This window comes from Pyxicephalus adspersus, chromosome 6 (genome assembly GCF_032062135.1).
Source record: "Pyxicephalus adspersus chromosome 6, UCB_Pads_2.0, whole genome shotgun sequence".
Taxonomy (NCBI): domain Eukaryota; kingdom Metazoa; phylum Chordata; class Amphibia; order Anura; family Pyxicephalidae; genus Pyxicephalus; species Pyxicephalus adspersus.
The window spans coordinates 76,221,582-76,235,666 of NC_092863.1; the positions used below are offsets into that span (position 1 = coordinate 76,221,582).

Genomic DNA, 14,085 nt, shown 5'->3' on the forward strand with positions numbered 1-14,085 from the left:
AGACTCCTGGAACTGTAACCAGTAGAACCAGGTATTACAGAACCTCTCCTATGTGCCGTGCATGGATGATGTGAGGTCTTCCATGAGCATGAATTAACCGAACCTGTCATCTTCCCTGCCATCCTGAATTGTTAAAAACCCTGCACTTCCTGCTATAGGAGAATATGTGACATTTCCACAGTAAAGTACTCTGTGCCAGTTATCCGGCTGGGATATTAGAGAGTGTATATAAAGTCCTCATCAAGTTTAGACATGAATTTCTAGATGCTGCTAATCAGTGGATTAGGTTTATAACGAAGGTATAAACTCCTGGGGATGCCTGTTACTTTCTCTTATCAGGTCAAAGTATAAGCTTGCTTAAACTAAACTTTTAAAGCTGAACTATAGTGCAGCTCCCAGGATTTGCAAGGTATATAGGCATTCCCCAGGGCTGCAGTAATAAACAGGTTATTGTAAAAAAATTGTGTCCAGACAGGTCCTTTTTTACAGTAAGTATAGGCAATGTCTCTTCTGCATTAAAAAAAGATAAACATATTCCATTTTATTTAGGCTCATCTGTCCTTGCTCCATTATGGAAGCCCCCATATTCCTCCATTCCTTTTCTGGGGGTTGGATCTTGGACCACCTTGATTGGCCAGGTGGGAATGACAATCAAAGAGATTGCAACAGGCTGGTAAATTTGTCCCCTCTGTGATAAAGTTCCTTCCTGTTTGCAATATAGGAAAGTTGAACTTTAGTTCTGCTTTGAGCTCTTATATCTTTCTGAAGTGACTCCAAATCCCTGGAATATTCTCAGATTATCTAAAGAGCACCCTGGAATCCATCTCTTCTTCTGTAATCCTTTTCTGGCCTGCCTCCTCAGGTTTTTGAAAGTGATTTTATAGGTCCGATAAATCTATTACTCTAAAGCTGAACTGCAGGCTAATATAAAATATCTAATGAATTTAGCTGTGTTATCATTAACACTTTGAGACAGAACTGTATAAATCTTGGCGTTGGGTGAACTGAGATACAAGTTGTTGGGCAGGTAAATCGACTGTAACATAAGTTTTTCTTTATTGTTTATCAGGTCTTGAAGTTTAGCTTGAAAAAACAGAGACTGTTGAATATGTATATATTATGGTGCCAAAATGCAAAGAAATGCGGCTTTTCCTATAATTGGAAATGCACTCATCTCATTGCCAGCAATTATTCTCCTATTTTTTCAGGTTTTATGGTTGGACGTGATTATGAAGCTGGTGGCATAGCAAAGGATGGAGCCAAAATGGTGACCGCTGTAGCCTGCGCCAATGTGCCCAAAATTACTGTCATTATCGGAGGCTCTTATGGGGCAGGAAATTATGGAATGTGTGGCAGAGCTTACAGGTCAGTGTTCAGTTTTTTGGAGTTCTGTCAATGTTCAAATTAATTAGTAAGCAGTTTTAAACATTACAAACTGCATCTTGAATTTATGTTTTTTTTTTTTTATTATTAGCCAGTATTTATATAGCACAGACATATTACACGGCGCTTTACAAAGTCTATTGTCCTATCACTAACTGTACCTCAGAGGGGTTCACAATCTAATGTCATAATCAAATGTCATTATTGTAGTCTGAGGACACAGGGAGAACATACAAATTGCAGATAGAGCCAACCCTGCTGCCCATGGTTTTATCCAATCACTGGGAAAGGACGTACTGAAATTGAACTTTATAAAGAAACAGATTGGTGGAAATGTAATTAAATAAAAATGTCATGTTATTTGTGTGAAGGAAAACAGAGGTTTTGTATATTTTCAATAAAATGATTAATATTAATTATCCTCATTTTTACAGCCCACGTTTTCTTTACATGTGGCCTAATGCAAGAATATCAGTGATGGGTGGTGAACAGGCAGCTACAGTATTGGCTACAATTGCTAAAGATCAGAAAGCAAGAGAAGGAAAGACAGTAAGTATTAGAAAACAGATCATACATTTAGAAAATGTGGCATATTCTGTTAAAAAAATCTCTTTAACAACACAAGGAATAAAACAGAAAAAAGGGTAGGTTTAAGATGAGGGTTCTTTCAGGTAAAAGCTGTGAATGGTCTAAAAATTATGCAAAGTCAAAGCTTGATACTCTGGGATGGTTAGATGACTGTAAGTAATTTTAACCATGAACTGAATCTGCTGTCAAAATGACAGCTAAGTCTTGCCATAAAAATAGAGAAATATTTGCATCAGCTTGGATGTGTATGCCCAACATGCTGAAATTATTTTGGCACATATGCTAAAGAGAATTGGTTAAGATGACATATAAATAAAATCTTTATTCTAATTGATTGCTTTTGTGGTTTTTTGTAACCACCTTTGTTTGTACCATGTTATCAAATCTGTCATAAGTGTTTCAAGTACTTCTGCATCATAAGATCGTACTCAACTGTCCTTGCTGCACTACACAAGTGTTTCCTGCATCAGCTCTGAGTCATTGCTGTTGTCTGTAATATGGAACAATGGAACTAAAATAGGCACTAACCAACCACCACTGTTCTAATGATGATCTACTAACCCAAAATTCTATAAACATTTATTAGCTGTTGTAAACTCCTGTTTAGTTTTCTTTTACTATCTGCTAATAATTACCTGTTTCTTGAAATTAATTTGCAAGATGATGGCTTCTCAGTGATTACTGGAGCTCGCTCAACTTTTTTCTAATTTTGGTTCTGTACATTAACACAAATATTTTTTTTAATGAAACAACTCAGATGCAGTTGAACTGCAGACTTTCTGCTTTAATTCATTGGGTTGAACAAAAAGATTGCATAAATATGTGAGGAACTAAAGCTTTTATTTTCACAATCACTTCATTTCAGGGGCTCAAAAGTAATTGGACAATTGACTCAAAGGCTATTTCATGGGCTGGTGTGGGCAATTCCTTCGTTATGTCATTATCAATTAAGAAGATAAAAGGCCAGAAGTTAATTTGAGAGGGAAGGGATGCTTGTATGTGGAAGATTTTGCTATGAACAGACAACATGCTGTAAAAGGATGATTATCTGACGACCGTTCGTCCGATAATCATTAACAAAAAAAAAGTGCACAACGCTGATGAACGAGGATTGTTGCTTGAACGACCGTCCTGGCAGATCTGATTGGGCGATGATTGTTCACAATCTATTGTGTGTACGGTTGTTCAGTGATTGTGGATGGTTCTGCAGTATACTTTCTCCTTTACGTGTCACGTACTACATTGTTAAAAACGATCATATGTAGCGTGTGTACATTAATGGTGGATTATATTGTAACGATTGTATTGTTACAGCATGTACAGAATTGTGCACAATACGATCGTTCAAAATTATCATGCATAATCGTTAGTCGTTCGTATTCTCAAGACAATTATTGCACGTGTGTACCTAGCTTACTTAGGTCATTGGGCCTGATTTATGAAAGCTCTCTAAGATTGGAGAAGATAGACTTTCAGGGGAAAACCTAGGTGATGCAGCAAACCTAGAATGGATTTCAAAAAAATCATTTGCTATTAGTTGGCAAATGATTTCAGTTTAGATCCATTACAGATTTGCTGGATCACCCAGGTTCTCTAGTAGTCTATCTTATCCCATCCTGGAGTGCTTTATTAAATAAGGCCTATTATCTTTTAGCCCTAAACGCTTTATTATAATCAGCAGACCTCCCTTCTGCTCAGCCAAGATAATTGGTCCTTCATGAAATTGGTAATCAATTAAAAGCATTATGCAGCATTTTAGGGGTGAATTGTAAATGTGTATACACAGACTGCACAGATGAAAGGAAAATCACTGAGTTGTAGAACGTGCAAAAATCTAGAAATCATTTGCTAATGTTAATGTGACAGTTAAACTACGTCCTAAGCTCTAGCCTGCTTTGAGTCATGTAGATTAGCAAATATAATGACAATTGTTGGATATGAATTGCTTTAGAAAAGTTAATACATCATTCAGGTATTGTTTGCGTCTAATTTTACTAAGCTCAATAACCAATCAATCTTTTGGTTGAGTACTTGCAGATGGCCATTACTGTTTTTTTTTAAGCGATTGGTTGTCCTTGTGAAGCAGCTTTACTTTATATATTTATTTATATATTTACAAGTTGGTATTCTTCCATCAAAAGCTCTGATTTTTGTTATTAAAACATACAATAAAATCAGTCATTTTGTCAGGCTTTGAGGAGAGAATGTTTTACTCATTTAATAAATGAATTTAGGCTCCCGTCCGGTTTCATTACTTAAGATGTTCTATATGTCAGATTGTGTCCACTTGTTTGCATTAATTTTACAAATGTAATTGTTTGCCCTGTGGCTGTGTTTTGCGATATACTAAACAGGCTTTTCATTTCCCTGGTTTTTAGCAGCAGTCACAGTGATGTTTTTATGTCCAATTATATCACAGAAAATTATTTCAGATCATTTCTTTGTGCGCTGTTCAGCATTTGGAGTAATATTTAATTTGCCAGAGCCATGAGTTCTTTTTTTTTTTTAATTTCTACCCACTAGCCCATACACATACGATCATACCTTCCTATATTTTAAAATTATGGAATGGGGAAAAGATTAATAATATTATTATTACACAGTATTTATATAGCGCCATATTACGCAGCGCTTTACAAAGTTTATAGTCATGTCACTAGCTGTCCCTCAAAGGGACTCACAATCTAATGTCCCCACCAAAGTCATATCACTTTAACACAGTCTAAGGTCAATTTAGTGGGAAAGCCAATTAACCCAGAGAAAACCCACCCAAACACAGGGGGAACTGCAGACTCCATGCAGATCGAGTCCTGGCCAGAGAATTTAACCTGGGACCTAGCACTGCAAAGGCCAGAGTGCGAACCACTGAGCCATTTTGCTGCCCATATAAAAGATAACACCAAACTGTTTTTTTTTTCTTTGTTTGTTTGCTATGGTAATGATTCTTTGGCTCCTCTGTCAACATATTCTCCAACCTTTGTGACCAATGGTCAGTTTTCATGTAACAATTTGTAATCATATAAAGTTATCATGTCGGAACAAACCAAATCTGAAAAGCTCACAGAGAAAATTCACAACCTGTGTTGTCTGAAGAAACTAATTTGGATGATAAATGCTCTACAAAAAAGTGCATTTCTTCTGTGTGATTATATTAAAGGTAATAGGCCTTTTGGGTCAAAAGGGAAGCAGGGAAAGTGAAGGGAGGTTCCACCTGACTTCAGTTACTGATGTCAGTATATGCATATCAGGCCATTGTCACTGTGGTGTCTAAGTACTTGCAAAGTAATACCATGCTCTGCATTTCATTCCATGGGTTAATATTATATTTTTAATTTAATTTTTATGTATTGTTATTTTAGTTTTCAGAAAAAGAAGAAGCTACTCTGAAGGAACCAATTATCAAAAGATTTGAGGAGGAAGGAAACCCATTTTACTCAAGTGCAAGGTGAGATACCTGAAATATAAAGATGGACCTGTCCATGTATGGGATCTCCTTAGTTAGCTACAGTATATCTGAGTACAAATAAAATGTTAAATGATATTTAAAAGGTTACATTTTAAAATGATTAAGTGCTAAATGTATGATTGTGATTTGTTCATCTTTAAATTCAGCTTCATTTTCAAGCTGGATAGACTCTAAACAAATATGTTCCTACCCTTCTAAACTGATAATATTGTTGGGGGGAGTACTGTGATCCCTGTAAGAGGTATTACATTATTTGTAAACTTTGCACATACGCACATGTAGCATATTTTCACTTTTGTTCCCAGTTTCCTTCCTTCAGTTTCAGGTAGATCCTTTTACTTGACTCTTGCAATATAGTTATCAGGCTCATCAATATTTGTCCTCTTTTTTCTTGTATTTTAATTATAAATCAAATTAAAGGCTAATGTTCTTTTAACAGCCTGTATTTATGAGAGTAATTAGCAGTTGATTGTGCTATTAGTATTTATCAACTTGTCTACATCTCTTTACATGTGCTGATCAATTTCACTACATTTCAGAGTCTCAAGAAAGATTTATGTAATGAATATTTTATACAGTGAATTATGAATTATGATCTCCCGGTTGGAAGATAGCTGAAAAATTAGAGGGTCTTATCAAAAATCAGTCCTGAGGAAAAAAGATGGCCGTTTTCTAGAAAGCCATGTACATGGCTGTTTTAAATATATTTTATTATATCTCTGCCAATTTCAGAACAATAATATAAAAAATGTTTTCAATGCAGTGGCTTGTGTACAGAGGTCACCTGATGTCGTTCATTAGTTGCTGCTGGCAGATTGATGAACAACTGGTCTAAAAGGACGACGTTGCTTTCCAATGAAGGAGAGAACAGCAGGGTGCTGCTCGCTTATCTTTCTCTCTATATTGAATAGAGCAACTTTGTGTGTACAGCACTTCTTTCATGTCACTGGAAACATTGTTTCCAGCTACAGTGATTTGACGTCTACCTGACGTACATTTGCACAGGGCTTAAGGCTCCTGCCAACAAGAGCTTGTGTAATCAAATCCTTAGGGGTCAGATATAAAAATGGCTGTGTTAAGCTTTTTCTTTTTTTTTCTTCTTTTTTCTTCAAAAAAAAGCCAGATCAAAAGCTCATCATGTCATGTCTTGTCAAAGACACTCGACCATCACTTTTTCAGTCATAGTTCCTATGTCTTTTCTTTTAGGTAGGGAGAAGTCCGTAGAGCATTGCAGGCTGTGCACCTCATTGTGGATTTTTTGATTGGCTTATAAAACAGTACTATAGCATGCCAAAATAGATATTCAGTCCATTAATAATGCCAAATTTGCAGTATTATGCAGTAATGCATGCCAGCCATGTATGAGCTTTGTATAAAATAAATTGCTTGATATGTCTCCATAACCTCTTCCCCCGGCTGTCCTTACTATTATGATAGCTGTATGATTTCAAAACATGTCAATACTTTGATTACTTTTTTTATCATAATATTTATATGAAAATGAAAATCACAAATATACAAACTAGATACAACTAGTGATATTGTTGGTTTTGTGCAATACAAACTATGAATGGAGGTATAGTTACTGACAATGTTACTCACATGTTTGACACAAGACAATTATCTTTTTTAAGTTCAAGGTTTATTAATGCAGGGAATCCAAATTCTGTCATTTGGTTCCCATACCCCAAGAGGTATAAATACACCCTTACTTACTGTAAGAACCCATTAGTGATTGTTAATTAGTAGACATGCGTAGAGCAGACACCTGACAATACTTCGATAACTTTTTAACTTTTTGTAATTTTGTACTTTTTTTGTACAAATTGTCTGAATTTAAAGCCAGAACATGACAATTATCACCCTCATGTGCTCAGAGAGCGTCTTAAAAGGAAAGCAACAGGCAAGAGTTTTAAAATGGATGTCATGTAGCAGGGTGGTCAAGAATTGAATCCACAAGGTGTGTGTGCTGCCCTCAGGTAGCCTGAATACTTAGCTGTTTTTATGCCTTTTTCAGGTACATTTAGAATTATTATCTACCTCTTCATCCCCTGACGAAGCCAAAAATGCTGGATTTTTTGGATCCATGCATTTTTTGTTTCTCTACATTACCTACTATATGAGACATGTGAGTGAGGTTGTTGCTGATCATTCCATTAAATAAGGTTTTCAGCTATCTTAATGTTGTTATAAGCAGAACTGTAGCTAAAAATTTAAAAATGGTCACCAAGAACATCCAAAAGAGATAGGTGATGTCCTGTCTGCAATAAAATAAACAAAATTACTTGATCATATGTTTTTTTTTAAATACACCCACCTTTATTTATTCCATCATGGATGCTGCTGTGTTCTTTGGGTTTCCTGATATCTGGTCATTGATTGGCTGGGCCGGGATAATAAATATTCATATATCTAGCATATCCACACTTTTTTTTTTTTTTTTAAAGAAGATGGAGAACAGATACCTAAGTAAAATAATATTTTATTACAGAAAGGGTGTAGTCTGTCCCTTTCTGTAATAAAAGTTGGCTGCTTGCAAATTTTCTAAGCAAATATATAAATCCACCTAATTATGTCAAAACAAGAAGGTTAGATTGTAGTTGGGTTTATTGTGACATATCAGAACATGGCAAAGATGCCAAATGTTCTTTCCTATGATATGTAATCCATAGCAGGGCTGTCCAACTCCAGTACCAGAATATGAACACATATTTAGTAAAAGAAAAAGGCAACTTTTAATCCTTCCCCACACAATAAAATCCTTACTGGAGCTCTAATCCTTTCCTAATTCATAAAAAAAGTATAACTTAAAGGTTTTTTGTGGCATTGGTATTACTCTTTTCTAAATATATAAAAAAAGAAAGGAACCTTTAATAATTTAGTTGGATAAGTTGGATCAATCAAATTCTGTCCTGCATTCTGTTTACAAATTTATAACAATAGCACAATAATGTCTATGCACAATATATTCATGGAAGATATCCTTCACTTGGCAACTCCTTCTCTTGTATCTGCAGGTTATGGGATGATGGGATCATTGATCCAGCTGACACCAGGCTAGTTCTGGGACTGAGCCTCAGCGCTGCTTTGAATGCACCAACACAGAAGACTCAGTTTGGAGTTTTCAGAATGTGATTCACTCCAAAGCCAAATCCACTACTGCAGTCTGTCACAGACCTCTCCTTTCTAAGAGCTTTTCATTCTGTAAAATAAAAGTTTTTATACAACATTTTTGTGTTTTATTATATAGTACAAATATGGTAAGAACAGACTTAGTGACCTGTTTGTTATCCTTAAATCTTACGTTGACCATGCACTGTATTTTATGATTTGTCAGGTTTTAGATCCTAATTTTGGCTGCAGTAATCTAAAACATAATCCAAATTATCAGTAACAATGAAATGATGACACTCCATCAGGAAAGATGGCCATGTAAACAGAAACCCTTAGGACAATAACAGATATTTTTTAGCACTAAGTTCATGTTCCAGGACTGGCTTTTGGGAGCTCTACTCTACTTCATTCTATTCTTTCTATTGGATCTCCTGTGAGCTTGCCCTAAAATAAAATGATAAAAATAGAAAAGTAACTGTATTTACAGGTGCACCAATACATATAAAATATATCATGCAATCCATACCCAGCATTTACATTACAGATCCGATGTATGCTACAGAATGCTTCACATTTTTAAGAGATTCAAGGTTTAAATATGAAAAACAAATGGACATATTATTCAAACTCTAGAACCATTTTCCTGTGTCATTAATGGGTGTAAAAATGTATAAATTCAGCAAGATCATTACTGAAAATCCTGATCTCAGGCTTCCAGAGGCTTGGGAAGGTGGATGAGTCTGTGGGTCACACATCAGGTAACCAAGGTTTCCACAACATGACTTCGTTTTAAAATGTTGTTAGTAACAGAGTTTCTTAAATTATTAGAATCAAAATAACCAGAGACTTTTTTAGCAAAACTACTTTCCCCATATTTATGCCACAAGACTGGTATGATCACTGATGTACAATATTCTGTGAAAGCTGAAATTGTACCCCTAAACTGTCTTTAGCAGTTTAAAATTCAATGACATCCATCAGTTAAGTATTGGGAATATTTACTGGTGCGGTTATAACTGAAAGGTCAGTAACTGCTTTAGATATTGCGAATTTCCTTTAAGACCTCTATTGACCTTCTAATGTACAGTCTTCTCCCAGCTATAGTATTAGACATTAGAAAAGTGATTATTTCAAGATTAAGCTGTGAAGTTCTTGTCTATATTATATTTACAAGACCACATCTCTTCAGCACTGCATTTTATGAATATTGAATTGGTCCTGGAACACGAATGTTCTCACTGTCTAAATAGAAGCTATTTACTGCGTCACTGCCAACGATTATCGTCTCCTATGAGTTAGGTGTCCTGTAATTGTCTGTAAAAGGCTGTAAAGTTTAAATATCCGTATCCATAAAGTTTTATCCACCAACATAAAATATGCCTTTGAAATGAGAACATTTTATCCTTTGAGAATTCCATTTACGTTCTGATAACACATTGTTCTGTATCAGGCCACCAATCTATTCTCCATTTCCATTGTATAAACATCTACTTCTCATCTCTGCTGATTTTCAGAGCTTCTGATGCACCTGAGGTCTTGTTCATCGCTTAGAACTGGACAGCTAGAAATTCTATTAGAAATAAATCCAGAAGTTGTAGCAGCTGTTGGCTTTTAACCAGTTAAATAACTTGAGCTGCGGAAATGCATTTCCTTAAAGCGGTTATTCCTTAACGGCATCCACTTTGAACCTAAAAAGTGAAGATTTGCTTTGTTATAGTGGACTGAGAAATGTTAATTGTGCCTAAGCTGCACCCTGAAAGATATACTGGGCACTTTTGCACCTATAGACTCAGCACAGCTATATAAATGCAGCATTTGATCAAATCTGGGGAGATTTTACAGATTTGCTAATGCTACTAATGTGCTGCCCCCATTCTATTTGCTGGATGATCCAATGTAAGAAAGCAAAGCCTACCAACATCTCTTTCTAAATCTCTACCAAGAAGGTCATTACTATACAGAGACACAATGGGGAATAAGGAATGGTAAATCTGTAATGAGGATAAGATCAGCTTTAGGAAAACACATGCACCACTGGTGACAAGTTATTTACCTTCTTAAGAAGAATAGTTAGCATTAGCTGCATATAGAAAAATATCCACTCGCCCCACATTGCAGCAGTAGATTTCTTCTGATAAACTACTCAAACTTCTCATTCCTTTCTATAAATGTTGCTACTGGGTCTATTATGGTAAAACTTATTTATGACATTTTGTGATCAAAGATGTTGGAATCACAGTGGGGACATTATCAAAGCTCCTGGGACTAGTAGTCAGAGGCAGCAATGCCTTAAATATCATATTGCAGTGATACGGCTGTGAGGATCTAGGCACAAGAAGTGCACTAATATTTATGAAGAGTAATTCAAGAGAAAAGATAAAACTTTTAAGTTGCTGTAATTTAGGCACAATTAACATTTTTAGATATTTGCTATAGGTTCAAATTTTACTTTTTTAGGTCAAATTTAACTAAGCCTGATGCAACCACTGTTTCTCCATCATCATTTGATTAGTGACCATGGGGAAATACAAACGGTTCATATTGGAAAAATCACCATATTTCTAATAACTGTATTGCCCCACAATCATATTGAAACATTACTTTGTTTAAATTTTTTAATCTGATCACTGGTTCTCAGGCAGCACAGGCTGTTCTTATTGAAGTCACATTCTGATCAACGTGTCACTTCCTACATATCTTGGGATAAAGAGAAAATTGCAGAAGTGCGACTGTTTAATTCAGATGTTATAAAAAACATCAAATAAAAGCTCAATGCCTAATCGGAACAAATTCTAAACAAACAGATGGCTCCTCATTTTAAATTTTGGAGGTGAAACAATTACACATTGAGGTGTTACAAAACCAACATAAGGACCTCATCACACCCAGGCATATACTATTTTACCCTAGGTTTATTATAATATTGTATTGTATTGTATTTATGTGCTTTTTGTGTTTTAAAATAGATCTAAACATATTAAATCAATAACGTGTAATTTTTCTACTTAAATTTAAAATGCAATTTTATTATTTTTTAATCTCTGTTAAAATAATACCTGATTATCCTGCCATAATGATTTCTGTTCACTTTCTGTTACAGGGGTCTATACTTGTCTCCCATTTGTGCTTCTGTGTTGTCACCCTGTCACAAAGCTTCCAGTAGTGATTGCTAGTGATCAGTCTGACACTTGTGTAGACATTGTCTGTCCCAGGATGACAATCCAATAAAATGAGGTTCAACCAACTCTGCAATGAATGCATGTGGACAGAAAGCCACTGAAAAAGACTAGAAGATACATGCACTGACAAACAAAAAAAATGAAATAAAAAATTTTTTTTTTTAATAAATTAGAAACATGGCTAACTTGGGCAATAACATTGTTAAACAGAACCCACACTGTCTCATAAATTAGAATACAAATAGGAAAGTTACCCATTACACATGCAACAAATAATTGTGATACATTTGCTAAGAGCACTCCAAAGCTATACACATGATCACTGCCTTCCGGATGACAAATGTGTGCAAGTCTAGGTGGGATTTCAGTGTCATTTATATTGTAATTAGCCTACGCAGCTCCAGTCTCCCAGGAATTGCTCTTTAAGAGTTTGCGTATCTGTTGTTCAGGTTGCTTTTGCTGCGTTTCCTAATGAGCTCTTATATTATTACTGTTTCCAATTATCCACTATGTTGACTGATGACAATCAATAGGAGACTGAAAAGTAAAATTCCACAACTTGTCACTTCTTAATGTACCAAATGATTTCTCATTTTTCAGGGCCCTAGAAGTAGTGTGTTTAAAATATAGACTTAGGCTATGTAGACACGTTAGATAATTGCCATAGGAAATGAATGATGACCAATGCATCTTTAGGTAATTGTATATAAAAATGTATTCAATGACTGCCGAAAGTGAACAATGAACAATGATTCCCACTTAAAGCGGACCTATCATTACATTTTTAGCATTGTATAAAATGGTTGCTTTTTCATTTTTTTGGGGAGGACTGAATGGGAAACCCAGAGCCTCCTGGGATGCATATGACATATATCCCAGGAGCCATTGGGCTGCTCCTTCTGTGCATGCCAGATCTACACATAAGGGGCTTTCCTGAAATTTTTAGAAAGAAAACTTGAAAGAAAAAGAAGAAAAAGGAAAAACTTGAAAAAAAAGAAAACTTGTATGAAATCAAAGTAAATAGATTATTAAATCACATTTTTTGTTTGACTTTAATACAAGGGCATTGGAATGCCTTTATACGTGTACACAGCTGGTGACAGGTCTGCTTTATGGGTACAAAATAAACCTGAAGTTTTCCTTGAGTGCTGCAGAAGAAATTCATTTGCAATGCAATGGCATTCTACATATTTTTGCAGCACACATTTCCTTTAAAACAAGCCAATTGCAGAGGCTGTAAACTTTTTTCTTTAATTTTCATTAACCCTTTAGTTCCATACATGATTGGCTGTTAAGGAAAACATCTCCATTTCAAGAAATATCAAATACAAAAGAAAGAACAAAGTTGCCTGAAGACATATGTGTATAAAATGCACAAACTAAATTACAGAGGTCCTCGATTAAGGATACATGCACCCTTCTCCAAATTTGGGGAACCAATAAAACTGTACAGTTATTAAACAACCAAAAAAAAGACAAAACAAATCCAGAGGAGGTGCATCTATGACATATGGGTTGCCTCTTTAACCAGCATAGGGCTTTAGAAGATGGCAAAGGCAATTGTAACTATAAAAGTTTTACCTAAAACTTCCTTTGCCTCTGTGTATTTGCTGATTGTGTTGACATTCATTTATCGCTATAGCTAACCTTGGATTGTTCATCTTTTCATTACATCCTCAATCTGAATTGTAAAGCTGTGTGCAAGGTTTATGTTAAAAGGTGTACACACTGTATGTGGTAACTTTATAAACTCTCCCTATAAAAAAATATATCTTGTTTTTTAAACATAGCAATTCCCCAACCACCAAGCACATTTTTCTGCAGGTTTCAAATCATGGAACAACATAATATAATTTAGGGGGTAAGTGTCACTGGAGTAAAGGAAAGTGTTATTACTAACAGCAGCCAATCAGCTTTCACTTATTTAGCAGCACAAGTTTAGAATGCAGAAGCAGCTGTTATAAATAAAATAAATAATGTGCTCAGATATAAGACACATAACTTCAAAAAGCACAAATATAACATACTTTAAAGTGCAAGTATTTCCATGTGTACAAACCATGGAGATAATCTGCAGCACTGACATAGTCTGGTAAGAAGCTATATGAACCAGGATAGTGTTGTAGGAAATCATGCACAATCATGAAAACCTTTCAATTGATATCATTTATGCTTATTAAAAGAAATGTGATTTATTTGTATGGCAATATATCCAATGTACTGTAGGTGTGCAGTGTGCTCATCACTTGGGGGTGTCATGCTGTGAATACACCATGGTGATGTCAGTAGAGGCTGGACTGCCACCCATATAAATAGTGTGCAGGGCTGGGAACAGGAGGACTGGAAAGAACTCAG

At 35.4% G+C, this 14,085-nt stretch overlaps 1 protein-coding gene across 1 annotated transcript in view; it reads left to right on the forward strand.

The window, feature by feature from the left end:
- The window catches only part of MCCC2 (methylcrotonyl-CoA carboxylase subunit 2), a 32,006-nt gene extending 23,340 nt beyond the window's left edge, over positions 1-8,666 (forward strand). The window contains exons 14-17 of the mRNA XM_072416238.1: positions 1,209-1,365; positions 1,818-1,932; positions 5,331-5,416; positions 8,455-8,666. Of these exons, the coding sequence (XP_072272339.1) occupies positions 1,209-1,365; positions 1,818-1,932; positions 5,331-5,416; positions 8,455-8,572 (476 nt within the window). The 3' untranslated portion in view covers positions 8,573-8,666. The remainder of the gene's footprint in view (positions 1-1,208; positions 1,366-1,817; positions 1,933-5,330; positions 5,417-8,454) is intronic.
- The last annotated feature ends 5,419 nt before the right edge of the window (positions 8,667-14,085 follow it).